Below are 16335 nucleotides of genomic sequence, written 5' to 3'. Positions count from 1 at the left end.
ATTTGGCATGCTAAAATTTTTCACTTATAGCCTTATTATAAATATTAATATTTGTTAAATATTTTCCTAGTCCATCATATTACTAAGTAAAGCCAGCAGCATAAAGTATATATCTTGGGCTTCCCTGGTGGCACAGTGGTTAAGAATCCACCTGCCAATGCAGGGGACACAGGTTCGAGCCCTGGTCCAGGAAGATCCCACATGCCGCAGAGCAATAAAGCTTGTTACACCACAACTCCTGAGCCTGTGCTCTAAAGCTGCGAGCCACAAATACTGAACCTGCATGCCACAACTACTGAAGCCCACGCTCCTAGAGCCTGTGCTCTGCAACAAGAGAAGCCATCGCAATGAGAAGCCCACACACCGCAACAAAGAGGGGCCCCCACTTGCTGCAACTAGAGAAAGCCCGTGCACAGCAACGAAGACCCAGTGCAGCCAAAAATAAATAAATAATTTTTTTAAAAGTATATATTTTTGTGCATTAGTCTTTGTATAAATAATATTTTTAGTTTAGCAAACTGTTCAGATTATGCATTTTATTAATATATCAGTTTATTTTCAAGTTTAGCACCAGCCAAAACTTGTGAAGAAATGTCTTAATATATTACTATTCCTCAAGTTCCATAAATATCTAATATTATAATAAAACTTTAGACGAAAGATGAAAAGACAACCCTCAGAATGGGAGAAAATATTTGCAAACGAATCAATGGACCAAGGGTTAACCTCCAAAATATATAAACAGCTCATGCAGCTCAGTATTGAAAAAACAAACAACCCAATCCAAAAATGGGCAGAAGACCTAAACAGACATTTCTCCAAAGAAGACATACAGATGGGCAAGAAGCACATGAAAAGCTGCTCAACATCACTAATTATTAGAGAAATGCAAATCAAAACTATAATGAGGTATCACCTCATACTGGTCAGAATGGCCATCATCAGAAAATCTACAAACAACAAATGCTGGAGAGGGTGTGGAGAAAAGGGAACCCTGTTGCACTGCTGGTGGGAATGTAGATTGATACAGCTACTATGAAGAACAGTACGGAGGTTCCTTAAAAAACTAAAAATAGAATTATCATATGACCCAGCAATCCCACTACTGGGCATGTATCTGGAGAAAACTGTAATTCAGAAAGACACATGCACCCCAATGTTCATTGCAGCACTATTTACAATAGCCAGGTCATGGAAGCAACCTAAATGCCTATCGACAGACGAATGGATAAAGAAGATGTGGTACATATACACAATGGAATATTATTCAGCCATAAAAAGGAACGAAATTGGGTCATTTGTAGAGACGTGGAGGGACGTCTGTCATACAGAGTGAAGTAAGTTAGAGAGAAAAACAAGTATCGTATATTAATATGACGTCTGTCATACAGAGTGAAGTAAGTCAGAGAGAAAAACAAATATCGTATATTAACACATATATGTGGAATCTAGAAAAATGGTACAGATGAACCAGTTTGCAAGGCAGAAATAGAGACACAGATGTAGAGAACAAAAGTATGGACACCAAGGGGGGAAGTGGAGGCGGGGGAGAATGGACAGGGAGACTGGGGTTGACATATATACACTAATATGTATACAATAGATGACTAATAAGAACCTGCTGTATTAAAAAAAATAAAATTCAAATAAAAATTTTAGTAAAAATGAAAATGAAATCCTGCCATTTGCAGCAGTGTGGATGGATCTGAAGAGTATTATGCTTAGTGAAATAAGGCAGACAGAGAAAGACACATATTATATGATATCACTTACTTGTGGAATCTAAAATAAACAAATGTATACAGCAAAACAGAAAGAGACTCACAGATACAGAGAACAAACAAGTGATTACCAGTGGAGGAAGGGAAAGGGGGAGGGGCAAAATAGAGATGTGGAATTAAGAGATATACACTAGTATGTACAAAATAGACAAGCAACTAGGATATATTGTACATCACAGGGAGTTACAGTCATTATTGTGTAATAACCTTTAATGGAGTATAAACTACAAAAATACCAAATCACTATGCTGTATACCTAAAATGAATATTATGTTGTAAATCAACCATACGTCAATTAAAACAAAATTAACAGTATGCCAAATTTTCAGTTAACTACAGCCCAAATTACATTAGGGAGGAAAAAAAAGATACTGGAAAGTCAAGGATTAAATGGAGTCATCTGATTCTGTAACATCAACTGATTTTGTATAGATTATCTTCCCAAGACTTTAGATGTCATAAAATAAGAATGTCTAAAATGTGAGAGCAATAAAAATGTACCTGAACACATTTTCATTCAGTCTATTTACTTCCACAGTAGCTCTCCTTTCAACATTTTTACTCAATAAGGATGGTCACATAGAGAACACTAAGGAAGAATTACAGAGGACTCTGATCCTAGACTGCAAGAACCTTCTTCATTTGTCTCTGGGAAACATTTTAATTTCCTAAAGAACTCTGATAAAGTTTATTAATGGCAAAAATCTAAACTTGTTGCCTATAATCTTTTTCTACCTCTAGTAGTGCCAATCAACTAAAATACTACAGGGAGGATAAGCATTTTAAAGTAAACAGGATACAAGTGATTAAAAGGTGAAGTGTACATTTAGGATTTACTTTAGGCTTCTGGTTTGGGACTTAAGGGACTTTAAGTCCAGGAGAGGAAAGACCAACCAGACAGTTGCTGCCACACCACAAGGTTGGTAAAGAGACTGAAAACCTTGCAGCCCAGGGGAGATGAAGAAAAGGCTCATAGAAGGAAGGGGGGTGGGAGGCAACTTGGAGGTTGGGAGGAAGTGGAGTGGAGATAAAGCAGTGTTGATTAGCTCTCCATATCTTGAACCCCAGTCAGCTGGCCCAGAGGCATCTGTTTCTTCAATTTATCCCTTTTTCTGCTTCAAGAAGGACAAAATTTATTCCACTTAGCAAAGTCCCTGCTGTCATCTCAGCAGTTATTTTATTTTTATTTATTTTTTCTTGCATTCTTCAAGTCTACTGCATATCTGACATTATAGAAGTACACTGTTAGGCTAATCTAATAATCTAGTTTTTATTCATTAATTCAAAAATATTGACTAAGCACCTAATAGATGCTTAGGTACTAGGTTCAGCAGTTATTTTAAATCACACACACAAAAACTGGTCAAATTATATGGGAATAAAAATATTTTTTAACCTTTTAAAATATGAGCATAGAATAGGGGAATTATGTGAGAGGTTATGGGAATTATGTGAGAGGTTATGAATACTTTTATAGCATGTCTGCACTAAACACCATTTCCCTTTAAATGCTGTACTAAACTTGAGACATATCAATCAAACAATGTGTGGACCTTGTGCGGATCATGATTTGAACTAGCTGTAAAGAAACATTTATGAGATAATCAGGGATATTTAAATATTGTATAGTTGATGATATTAAGGAATTATTTTTTAAGGCATGGTAATGTTAAAGAAAAAAATAGTCCTATACTTCAGAGATATATAACAATCTGACGCCTGGGATTTGCTTCAAAATAATCTAGAGGGCAGACAGTGGATTAACGGGAGTATTAAGTAAAACAAGGTTGAGCACGTGTTGATAATTATGGAAGTGGGAAATGAGTACCCAGAAGTTCCCTATACTATTTTGTATGTTTGAAAATTTCCATAATAATTAAAAATAACAGCTGATTATCAGAGTTGAGAAAAACTATAGAATATCCCCAATTCAATTCCATTTTTTAAAATGAGAAACTGAGAATTAACCTTCCCCAAGCTGAGCTGCTGAATAGACAACTATCCTAATTCCCAAGCTACTGCTATATCTATGAAATCATGTTGCATCCTTGATCATTTCCTGAATATATTAAGATTGTTACATACTATTTGGAATCACTGTGTAATACAGGTTAACTGCTGGGATAAACAAAACAAAAAATCACAAATTTATTAATTCAGCAAATGTTTATTAAACCCTTACTATGTGTCAAGCACTATACTAGGCATTTCTTTTTCCAAATTAATCCTATTGACTATATGACCCTGAATTAAGATAGTTGCATTAAGACTTACCTCTAGGGTTAACAGTGATGTTCTATTAAGAAAGTTCCTCCGGCAATACGCTATTTCAGAACGATAGCCTCCTTCTTGCCGTGCTTTCTTCCATCTAAATAAGTAAAATGACCAAATTTTAATATGTTTCCAAACTCTTTTTCAGATTACTAACCAAAGCTTTAATTACATTATAATCATATCAAAAGAGGAAGTTTTAGGAACTAGCCAATTGTATGTAAGAATTTCAACTACAATACAGATATTTTTTGTTCATGTATAACAGTAAATTAATAACTTCAAATACAAGGTAATATACACATAATAATACAGAGTACATTGTTCGTAAATTTTAGGATTATAAAAATGTGAATCTTTAAAATAATTCAACTTGACAGATGCAGTAACTAAAAATAAATTTAAATCTTAAATGTATCCTTTTAATAAAAGTCAAAAATAAATACCCTCAGGTTTGACCTACTGACAAAACCCAGATTATTTATTTACCCCAGATATGCATTGTAGATCGTCAGATGGTCTGAATCTGCCATAGCCAAAGCTGATTTTGCAAGATCTGCTTCATCTTTTCGACCAATTGGTGTGGTAAAAGGAGACTTCTCTGTCATAACTGCAGCTAGTGTTGCCTATCCATAAATAACCAAAAAATGTATCATTAAATAGGTATATATTGAAAGCTGATTTGAAATAGAAAGCAAATCATAAAACAATTGCACTTTCAAGTTGCATGTTTCTTCTTTTCAATTTATTGTGTTCTATAATAGCTACATATTTTCATTTTAATTAGTTACTTTTAGTTTCATTTTATGGAATTTTAAACATTTATCACTTTACTTTTACACCATCTTTGTGGGTAGGGAAGTAATACCACCAGAATCAGAGATTTTTTTTTTTTTTTGCGGTACGTGGGCCTCTCACTGCTGTGGCCTCTCCCGTTGCAGAGCACAGGCTCCGGACGTGCAGGCTCAGTGGCCATGGCCCACGGGCCCAGCTGCCCTGTGGCATGTGGGATCTTCCTGGACCGGGGCACGAACCCGTGTCCCCTGCATCAGCAGGCGGACTCCCAGCCACTGCGCCACCAGGAAAGCCCAGAATCAGAGATTTTAAAAAATGAATATTTGTGTGATTTATAGTCTGTCACACAGTTAAAAGAAATCCCTTAATCACAGCTCAGAGGTCTTGACTCCTAGCCTGAATTTCCATTGCCTGCAATGCTCTTTAAATACTTCTTACATAATCTGGACTACATAACAACCCATTTGTTGTTTTTGCAGCTTTTCAGATCAACTGTCGTGGCAGAGGATATTTCTTGGACTCAACACAATTCTGGTGAGTATCTATATCTGATACTAGAAAAAAAAGAACTAGAGTAAGTCATACTCTCTCCATTTCATTTTCAAACAGCCTTGATTTGTAGTCCCAGAAAAGGCCACAACTTGATATAGCTGGGAAGTTGGAATGGCAGAGCATGCATACGAGCCAGGAGATTCAGACAGAGTCACAAAGTTTGTTAATTCTGAGATAATTTGAGAAAACAGAATTGCTGGTAATTGCTAGCTCAGAGGTAACTCAGAAAAAAAGGAAGTTTTGATTCTACTTATGTGTGGAGTTCAAAACGCTCTAAGAATCACTTACTATATATTCAATTAAGTAAATATTTCAAGTGGGTTGTTTGATAGCAAAAGTCTAGACAAGCCAAAACCCTTTTACAAAATAGTACCTACAATACACTTAGTAAATGGATGATTTTCTTGTGTATAAATATCAAAAATATTCAAAAATTCTCATTAAGCATTTATATTTCCTGGTTTTAATGTAAGTACAGACATTCTGTTTAGTTAAAAAAATAAAAGCTAAAATTTGTTTCTAAACTTAATACTTCCCCAGCTAAAATGATATTTACAGTGAAGAAGCAGCAGTGTTGTTTGTCTTACCACTGGATCAAGACAGCCAAAAATGGCACCAAAAATAAGCATCTTGCCAATTTTGACATTCACAGGCAAAGCTGCAAGGTGTTGGCCCAATGGAGTCAGTTTAGGCTCATTTAGTTCACAAGCTCCAATTTTTCGGAGTAAATTCATTGCATTGCTGATTACTTGAAGTTGAGGAGGATCTAAAGCTTTGGAGAGGAAATCTTCAGGAGAACCAAGATTACATTTCTGCAGATTGAAAAAGTGATAAATTAGTATGTGATCAGAAAGAATTAACAAAGAGATGGTCAAACTGGAACTAAATTTAAGTAAAATTTTAAGCAAAGAGGATAAATGTCTGTGTCTATTAAGGGAGTAGGAAAGAGGATGAGATCTTCCAGTCCATATTTTTAGTTTATTCATTTCTGATTTTTATAGAATCAAAAATCTGAGAACTGAAGGATATTATAGATCTTTCAGAGTAGGAAACCTTTGGTCTAGGCCAGGATTTCTCAAGTCCAGCTCTGTTGTTATTTGGCGCCAGATAATTCTGTTTTAGGGGACCGTGCTGTTCATTGTAGAATGTTTAGCAGCATCCCTGGCCTTGACCCACTAGATGTCCATAGCATCGTCTCCCTCTTCCCCCAGTTCTGACAACCCAAAATGTTTCTTGACATTCCCGTTTTTCCCTGGTGAGCAATATCATCCCCAGTTAAGAACTACTGGTCTAGGTTATGAGTCTATATTTTCATCTATAAAGTATGAGTGCTTATGGCAGACTTAAAGCACAGTGGGTTTACTTATAAAAGATGGGGGAAGGGGGCATTTATTAAAGAGTAAATAAAATACTTGAAAATCTAGAGCAACAGAAGGTAAGATAAGTTTAAGTCTTCTTCCCACCCGCCCCGCCCAGAAAGGGGTGAAGAACAAAAAATTCATCTAAGTTCCTTTGGGATTACCATAATATGAAGACATAATTCCTCCAAAGGCACACGCAAGATTTCAGGAACAGAATAGTCCATAAAGCCTTCAAATCTGAAAAATAAAATAAAAATAATACTAAATACATACTATCAGAAATGTCACACTGTATTGGTTTATGTTTTTAATTTCCGGGCTATGCCATACCTTTCTCTCGTGTACATTCGGAAACAGAAGCCACCTCTGACGCGCCCAGCTCTCCCCTGGCGCTGCAGAGCACTTGCTTTGCTGACAAACGTCTCCACCAAAGAACTCATCTGACTGCTTTCATGGTACCTAGAGAAATGTTTTAGGAGAGAATATGTAGATAATTGACTGAAATCAAAATCTGAAAAAACTGGAAATATTTGACTCTAAAATTAAGTTGAAGATTAGAGTGCCTCTTAATTATGCAATAAGAATTCTTTGAGAGTTTGAGAAATGCCACTGTGAACGTTACAATTCAACGCACCTTTCACAAGATACAGTTCAACCCTGAAAACACCTCCTCTACAGGTACAATTAAAAAAATCAAGAGTTTATTTTGTACTGGATAGTTGTACTCACTTCCAAATATTGCTCAAGTTTCCTAATATTAGGGACAGTGTATATAGATTACAATAGACTACTAAGGTGGTCTCCCTTATTTGCGAAATACAAACATTAAAACATTTATAAAGTAATAATCTTTCTGTTGAAGATTCAGTTAATCTATTATGTGCCAATTACTGTACTAGGCACTTTCAATTATGAAATTTTAATTTTTCCCATTTACATATGAGGAAACTGATGATTATAACTGATGGTCATATTACTAGCTCAAGATTATAGATCAGAGATTTATAATCCAACTCTGATTCTAAAACTCATACTTTTTTTTTTTGTAATCCCATAAATAATGCTTTTGTAAAACATTAAGTTATAAACTAATTTACAAAATCTATGTTCTGAATATTTTCTCAGCACTTTTCTGAAAGTAGCAGTACACTGATATTACTTATGGGAAAACTGATGACATGAATTTTAACATTTATTCTCAGACATTTTAAACTTCCCTACAGTTTCTCTGAGACTTTTTGTTTTGGGCAGAATTAGGACATTCAAGATTTTCCTGATATGATTCTGTGATCTAGTGCTTGCTTCAGCAGCACATGTACTAAAATTGCAATGATTCTGTGATGTCTCCTAAGAATTGAAGAGTCCCAAGCCCTCTTCAGGTTCAAAAAATGTTTTGATTTGGAAAATTCAGACTTACTTGTTTTCTTTCGTTCTTCCAGTATCAATTACAAATACAACATCTGGAATAGTGATACCCGTCTCTGCAATATTTGTTGCTAAAACAATCTGAAAATAAAAAGCCAAAACTTCTAGGTAACAACTTTCAGCAATGTGCCATCATTTAAACTTCTTTGGATAGTTCAGCCAATGAATTTTAAAAAATGAATTTCACTTTTATTTACAAAAATTCACAATCTAATTGCTATTACTGTGTAATCTAAATTTGCTCTAATTAATTTTATCACCTTAGCTTATTAATTAAAGTTATAGATTCTTATTCCAACAAAAATACCATTCCCCTAATTCTAGTCAGTCATCTTAAAAATGACATACGTGGAATGAGAAATTGGATCAGAGAATGGAGACTGCTCAGCAGAAACTTCACAGTTAAGTAGAAAAAAAAAGTAATAGTTCTTCAGTAAGAAGAACTGGTGGGTTGTTGCCCTGGCTCTACTACTTATTAGCTTTGTGACTTGGGCAAGTCATTTTACCTCTCTGGCCTCCAATAATCTGACCTGCAAATTACAAGGTAGAAATAGATGATTTCTTAAGTCTCTTTCTAGCTCAAAATTTCTTAATGGTGATGGCTGAATAGTGCAATCTTCTTGTGGCTTTTTTGTTTGTTCTTTTTTTTTTTTTCTGTTGAGTCCTTGGAGGTAAAACATTTAGGAAATTCTAGGTCAAATTCAATATACTATGGCTCTATCTCAATATTGAATGCTTGCTTTTCTTACTCATTTATCCTAGGAAACAGAACCCAGATTATTAAGATTTAGATGGGACCTCGGTGATCAAATTTTTTAGAGGTGGAATTCTTTTCTTAAGACAAAATGTTACAGGGAAGCCAAATGTTACAGATCAGAGCACACAGCCTCTGAACCCCTGGAGTTTTCAGAGTACAGTTAGAGAACCGTAAATTTAATCCAGCTCCTGTTTAAAGATGAGAAAGGAAGCTGAGTGGGTTGCCGAAGGTCACAGACATGGCAGCAGCTTAGGGACAAGAACCCAGGCTTCGTGCATTAGAGTCCAGGCTCTTGCTGGGAGCTCTGTGTTCCCCAGAGTTTCTACATTGTGCTCTTTTTTGCCCCCCCCCGCCTAAGAGAGGGTCAAAATCTGAGAAACTCTCTTTGTCAAGTATCTCTTCATTCAGCACCCGAACAGAGGAGACAATGAAAATACTTAGATTGTTTCCTAACCTAATGGTCTCTGTATTGCAAAAATAATCAGGGATGAGTAGCAAAGAGAACAAAAAAGAATCCTCTCAGGATTCAAGTAGCTCCTGATATCCAACATCCTTTGTGATATCTTCTTTAAGGAATAGTAGTGATTTTTCTTTTCATAAGCAACATCCATGCCATATTTTTAAACTACCACTCCCCTAAAGTTATTAATAATATATAATATAAACATAAACACCTAATATAAATTGAATTTTAATATTGGGTTCTCTTTTGATTATGTTAAGCTGCAGAGCATCTGGAGTCTGCATGCACTATAAAGCACTTAATAACTGTCTTTGATGATAAAAAGTCATAACACTTTTATGAAATATTCTCAGTTGGATCACATATAAATTTGCTGTACTGAATTTTACCTTCCTGACTCCTTGAGGAGGAAGTGTGAATGCTGCAGCTTGATCTTGAGTTGAGAGAATAGAATGCAGAGCTATCACTTTATATCTGAAAGTTAAAATCATAGTTCTTAGCAAGAGTTTCTCTTTAGAAGACACTGCAAAGAATAATAAAATTTATTTGCAAATAGAAAGCAATTTTTAAATTTTTTATTATGAAAAATTTTAAACACACACAAAAGTTCTGAAAATGGTACAGTGAAACCCCATATATACTCATCAAAGAGAAAAAACAATATGAATGAATTATATGGAATGCAGGGTTTAAAGAATTTTTAAAATATATTCTGATGCTGAAGTGATAACCATAACAGCGGTAATAAACTGTATCAAAACAGGCATAGTAAAAAGCCAATTCAATATGTATGGATGATGGGCTTCCCTGGTGGCGCAGTGGTTGAGAGTCTGCCTGCCGATGCAGGGGACGCGGGTTTGTGCCCCAGTCCGGGAAGATCCCACATGCCGCGAAGCGGCTGGGCCCGTGAGCCATGGCCGCTGAGCCTGCACGTCCGGAGCCTGTGCTCCGCAACGGGAGAGGCCACAACAGTGAGAGGCCCGTGTACCGCAAAAAACAAAAAACAAAAAAAACCAATATGTATGGATGGGCTTCCCTGGTGGCACAGTGGTTAAGAATCCACCTGCCAATGGGCAAGTCATTTTACCTCTCTGGCCTCCAATAACCTGACCTGAAAATTACAAGGTAGAAATAGATGGTTTCTTAAGTCTCTTTCTAGCTCACGGGTTCGAGCCCTGGTCCGGGAAGATCCCACATACCCTGGAGCAACTAAGCCCGTGTGCCACAACTACTGAGCCTGAGCTCTAGCGTCCACAAGCTACAGCTACTGAAGCCCATGCACCTAGAGACCGTGCTCTGCAACAAGAGAAGCCACCGCAATGAGAAGCCAGTGCACCGCAACTGAGAGTAGCCCCTGCTCGCCGCAACTAGAGGAAAGCCCGCACGCGGCAATGAAGACCCAACGCAGCCAAAAATAAATAAATAAATTTATTAAAAAGAAAAAACAAGTGCTTCAAAGATATTAAAAAAAAATGTACGGATGACAAACTGCAATGCTGTTAGGGTTTTGCACCATCCAGTGGGCTGGGGAGTGGAGTCACCATCTTACTCTTAACCACAGGATTCCCTCTGCTTAATCATATTGAGAAAATAAAACAAATGTAGAAATAGTACCTAAAAATTTTAGTAGATAAAATGCTATAATAGAAATGTTAAAAAAAAAAAAGAGCTTTGCCATGGACAATTTTAACTAAAGGTGAAAAGACTCTGAAAGTTCTGATCAAGAGTTTTAATGTGTGAAACATTTTTCTGTTTTAAAACTACCAGGAATATAATGAAGATCTGTAGTTACCGTTCTGAAAAAAATCTTCTGTCAGTTGATAAGAGATCATACAACTGTTGAATATGAGCAAGGCCTGGTAAAAAGATCAGTACTGCTCCTTCAACATTTTTGAACTGGGGACTTCTGTCTGAAATTTTTAAAAAGATACAATATTCAGAAATAAGGAACAGCATATAAGATATTAATAGAACATCTCCAATTAGTAGAAAAGTTTTATCAAAACAAATGGAGACATCATTAATCATTAGAGAAATGCAAATCAAAACTACAATGAGATATCATCTCACACCAGTCAGAATGGCCATCATCAAAAAATCTAGAAACAATAAATGCTGGAGAGGGTGTGGAGAAAAGGGAACCCTCTTGCACTGCTGGTGGGAATGTGAATTGGTTCAGCCACTATGGAGAACAGTATGGAGGTTCCTTAAAAAACTACAAATAGAACTACCATATGACCCAGCAATCCCACTACTGGGCATATACCCTGAGAAAACCGAAATTCAAAAAGAGTCATGTACCAAAATGTTCATCGCAGCTCTATTTACAATAGCCCGGAGATGGAAACAACCTAAGTGCCCATCATCGGATGAATGGATAAAGAAGATGTGGCACATATATACAATGGAATATTACTCAGCCATAAAAAGAAACGAAATTGAGCTATTTGTAATGAGGTGGATAGACCTAGAGTCTGTCATACACAGTGAAGTAAGTCAGAAAGAAAAAGACAAATACAGTATGCTAACACATATATATGGAATTTAAGAAAAAAAAATGTCATGAAGAACCTAGGGGTAAGGCAGGAATAAAGACGCAGACCTCCTAGAGAACGGACTTGAGGTTATGGGGAGGGGGAAGGGTGAGCTGTGACGGGGCGAGAGAGAGTCATGGACATATACACACTAACAAACGTAGTAAGGTAGATAGCTAGTGGGAAGCAGCCGCATGGCACAGGGATATTGGCTCGGTGCTTTGTGACAGCCTGGAGGGGTGGGATAGGGAGGGTGGGAGGGAGGGAGACGCAAGAGGGAAGAGATATGGGAACATATGTATATGTATAACTGATTCACTTTGTTATAAAGCAGAAACTAACACACCATTGTAAAGTAATTATACCCCAATAAAGATGTTAAAAAATAAAAAAAAAAAAAAAAAAAAAAAAAAAAAAAAAACAAATGGAGACACATTAGAAATAGATACATACCTAAATATGTAAGAAGTTCCAAAATGAGATCCAGGTTGATTTTATGAGGATTCATGTAGAGAATAGCATGCTGAGTGCGGTTGCTGTACTTTTGGTAAAATGGATTTAAATCATCACTTGTTCCAGTCTGAACTGGGATGTATTCCTAAAAGAAACAAATCAGAAAAAGCCAAACAAAAACATTACGTATTTTTATAAGACAAAGAAGGAAAAAAGGAGCTATTTGCATTCATTCCAATCTGTATTTTCTCATTGTCACTATTATTTTGTTAAAATATAGCAAGAATACAATTTTTAACAGAATTAAAGTATTACAAAATTTCATCTCTCCTATTAATTTCATTTCATACAGTCCCCTTAAGTATAGCAAACCTTTTTATCTTGGCATGTAAACCCTAAATTAGAAAAGAAATGAAGAAAAACAGAACAATGGAAGCATTGTTCTGTGGCAGCTGAAAAGCAGCCTGGCCAAGAGAGGTCATAATAACTTTATTAAGTAATTTACACCTGCCTCATTCCTTCTAGATTCTACTTTGGTTGCTGAATTCCAATCATCTTCTTTGAAATACTCCTTTTAATTTTTTAAAGTCTTTTAGTTTCTAATTTCTATCTCTGCAGTTTTAGGGAAAGATTTTAGTTTTTGCTTCCTTGGTTTATCTGCTTAACTAAAGGATAAAGTAACTTCTACTTCTACTTCTACTTCCATTAGATGAATGAAATATTGTGGATATAATGAAAATAGTGTATATAGTACCACTGGCCAAAATGCAGGATAATGTAGCTTTTATGATATTTCTAAAATTATGTCATTGAAAGTGAATTAACTCTCTATGAAGATTCGTGCTTGCCCTGGATAGTACAGAGCTAAGGTTGGCTCGTGTCAGGACAGAGGCTGCTAGGAAAACCAATGGCAAGGATCTAGATTTTGGTCCTGCCCCATCCTGACTATCTAAGGTGTTGAGATAAAGTAAGTATCGTAAGCCAAACACTAGAGTCAGTGAAACAAAGATTTAAAGAAATGACCTTTAAAATTTGCTCATAATCATATCTGTTCTTCTTCTACTAGATTATGTTTGAATGCACTGTGTCAGCCATATTTTAAAACTCTTACGGCAGTTTATGCCCTGGATATCACAATCAGATGTCTTTCAAAAATGTTTTATTTTTACCTGATACTTTTGTATTCCCCCTGCTTTGCTTGTAACATTAACAGTTATTTCTTCTTCCTCCTCCAGAAATTTCTGACAATATTCTGAGTCTTTCTCCAGGACAAAGCCTGTTTCTTCTATTATATCTTCAAGATGAAAAACCTGCATAGATTAAGGCATATAAATAGTGAACTTAAATTCATTTCAGTAAATATCATTTTAAAGAGAACAAGGGATTGTTACCTTTTGAATGTCACCAAATGCTAATTTAGCATGTTACGAGAAAAGCTTTTTTCTGCATTTATTGGTAGTGAAGAACTTGGCTGATGTAGATGGATCTATTCCTCGTAGTCTCAGGACAAAGCACATTATGGTGTGTATATTTTTTACATGTGAAAACCAATTAAAAGAGCAGCCTTTATCAGCTGAACCAAAAGGGCAAACATTAAGAATAGAAGGAAGCTTCAAAGACAAGCCTAAATTTGAGGGATGGGTGAAAAAGGAGTTCCTTATTGCTAGGCAGCTACCCCCAATCTGGATGTAATGCCTTTGCTATGGAAGTGTGTTTTACACTGTGTACCTCTGTGGTATGTCGTTCGTCAGCAGAATCCTCCTTCCAGCCCACTCACCCTCAGTCAAGGCAGCACCAGCCATCTGATTCCCAAGGCCATCTCCAGGTCCTCCCTATCTCTCTTTTTTAAAATTAATTAACTTATTATTATTATTTTTTTTGGCTGTGTTGGGTCTTCGTTGCTGTGCGCGGGCTTTCTCTAGTTGCGGTGAGCGGGGGCTACTCTTCGTTGCGGTGCGCAGGCTTCTCATTGTCATGGCTTCTCTTGTTGCAGAGCACGGGCTCTAGGCGCGCAGGCTTCAGTTGTTGAGGCACATGGGCTCAGTAGTTGTGGCTCACAGGCTCTAGAGCACAGGCTCAGTAGTTGTGGCGCACGGGTTTAGTCGCTCTGCGGCACATGGGATCTTCCCCGGGCCAGGGACAAACCCGTGTCCCCTGCATTGGCAGGCAGATTCTTAACCACTGTGCCACCAGGGAAGCCCTCCAGGTCCTCTCTTGACTTGCAATACCCTAGGAATCGTTCTAGGCTCAGACTTAAGGGCCTGTTTTATGGTGACACTCACTGGTGGGAATGTAGTTTCTGTTTACATATGCATTATAAAGAAAACTTACCTCAACAGGATAATTTCTTCCTGAAATTCTCAGAATAGGGCAGTGTATGAAATAGCTAGAAAACTTTTCACTGTCTACAGTGGCACTCATTAGAATCAAATGTAGATCAGAGCGTTTCTGTAAAATTTCCTTCAAGATAATTAGTAGGAAGTCTGACTGGACACTTCTTTCATGAACCTAGCATAAGGGGAACAAAAAAATCATAAGGTCAAGTAATAGGCTAAAACAATCAGACATTCAAATCTACTAAAAGTTAATCAATATTTACATATAGTCAGTACATGCAGAAAGAGAAGCTGTATGTTTCAAATAAGGCAGATCTTCAGAATTGAAAATAAAGTCACCCTCTAAAATTGAAGTTGGTAAAAATCGGCATATAATGAACAAGATTAGCTATGATAGTAGGACTCTACCTTAGGAGATGGTTTGTAAGTGTTCAGCTGATAAGATTAGGGTATCTCCCAATTTCACTGAGAAGCCAGTGTAACTCTTAAAGCGCTGCTACTAATATACAACTGAACAGACACAAAACTGCAACAAGACAGATAGTTTATCCACTATGTAGAAAAAGGGGAATTTGATTAGTAGGAATCTGACAGGTTCTCTATCAACTGTCTGAGAAAAAGGCTCTTATGCCCTTCCAACAGATGCATTTTAGGGACGAGCATTGTAAACCTGCTATAGAGCATAAAAAAACATGGGACATTGTCAGAACTCAATATCTGCTGGATATACCAGTCTATATTTCAACTTCCTGTACTGGGGTTATTTCTACTCCATTTTATTTTATGAGATTAAGGCAGCATACAAAAGATAGAATACATCAAGATAACAAAAATTAAAACGGTTCTGATCATTCATTTGCTCGGAAGGGAGGCAACAATGGTCAAATGTTCACTACAAACAGTACTAAGCATTGTGCTAGATACTGGGGATTAAAAAATGACCAAGGTAGTCTTTTCGTTTCAGAGTTTACAGCCTTGTTAGAGGATACTGTAGAGGATGGTTTGAAATTACATATGAAGCGTAGTTAATTTTTTTTGGGGGGGGTAGGGGTCTAATATTCTTTTTTTGTTTGTTTTATATTTAATTATTTTTTTTATTGGAGTATAGTTGATTTATAATGTTGTGTTAATTTCTGCTGTACAGCAACTCAGGTGGTCAGGAAGCCTACTAAGAGAGATCTGCCATCTGTGCTGAGAACTGAAATGAGTTTTAGAGGAGGAGAAAGGAACAGTATGATAAAGGGAGAAAAAGTAGTCATGGGACACAACTTGTGCAAAATCATGGTGGACAGGGGGATAATTATACATTTCAGGAAATGAAGAAACAAAAATGACGCCTTGAGCATGGGATGAGGAACGGGCAAGAGATAGAGCTGGCAAGGTACTCAGTAATCTGCCCATATGAGGTCTTGTAAACCGTGTTAAGGAGTTGAGACTTTATCCTAATGAGTCAGGGTAGTGAGTAAGATATTTCAAAGCAGGGGCATCATGTGGTCTGAATTTTGTTTTCAAAAGATAAATCCAGCTATAATTGAAGAATGTAGTAGAAGAGAGCAAAACAGAAAGTAGGAAGTTTAATTAGAGGCTTTTGTACTAATTAAAAGAGA

At 36.6% G+C, this 16335-nt stretch overlaps 1 protein-coding gene across 1 annotated transcript in view; it reads right to left on the bottom strand.

Moving 5' to 3' along the window:
- Positions 1 to 16335, bottom strand: part of DHX29 (DExH-box helicase 29) — a 48949-nt gene that overhangs the window by 5913 nt on the left and 26701 nt on the right. The window contains exons 13-23 of the mRNA XM_060009487.1: positions 14724 to 14900; positions 13562 to 13702; positions 12393 to 12537; positions 11198 to 11315; positions 9795 to 9879; positions 8178 to 8266; positions 7091 to 7219; positions 6922 to 6997; positions 5987 to 6211; positions 4542 to 4678; positions 4056 to 4149 (exon numbers count right to left, since the gene is read on the bottom strand). Coding sequence (XP_059865470.1) covers positions 4056 to 4149; positions 4542 to 4678; positions 5987 to 6211; positions 6922 to 6997; positions 7091 to 7219; positions 8178 to 8266; positions 9795 to 9879; positions 11198 to 11315; positions 12393 to 12537; positions 13562 to 13702; positions 14724 to 14900 — 1416 coding nt within the window. The remainder of the gene's footprint in view (positions 1 to 4055; positions 4150 to 4541; positions 4679 to 5986; positions 6212 to 6921; positions 6998 to 7090; positions 7220 to 8177; positions 8267 to 9794; positions 9880 to 11197; positions 11316 to 12392; positions 12538 to 13561; positions 13703 to 14723; positions 14901 to 16335) is intronic.

Source organism: Delphinus delphis, chromosome 3 (assembly GCF_949987515.2).
Source record: "Delphinus delphis chromosome 3, mDelDel1.2, whole genome shotgun sequence".
Classification (NCBI taxonomy): Eukaryota; Metazoa; Chordata; class Mammalia; order Artiodactyla; family Delphinidae; genus Delphinus; species Delphinus delphis.
This window is presented reverse-complemented; position numbering and strand designations above follow the sequence as displayed.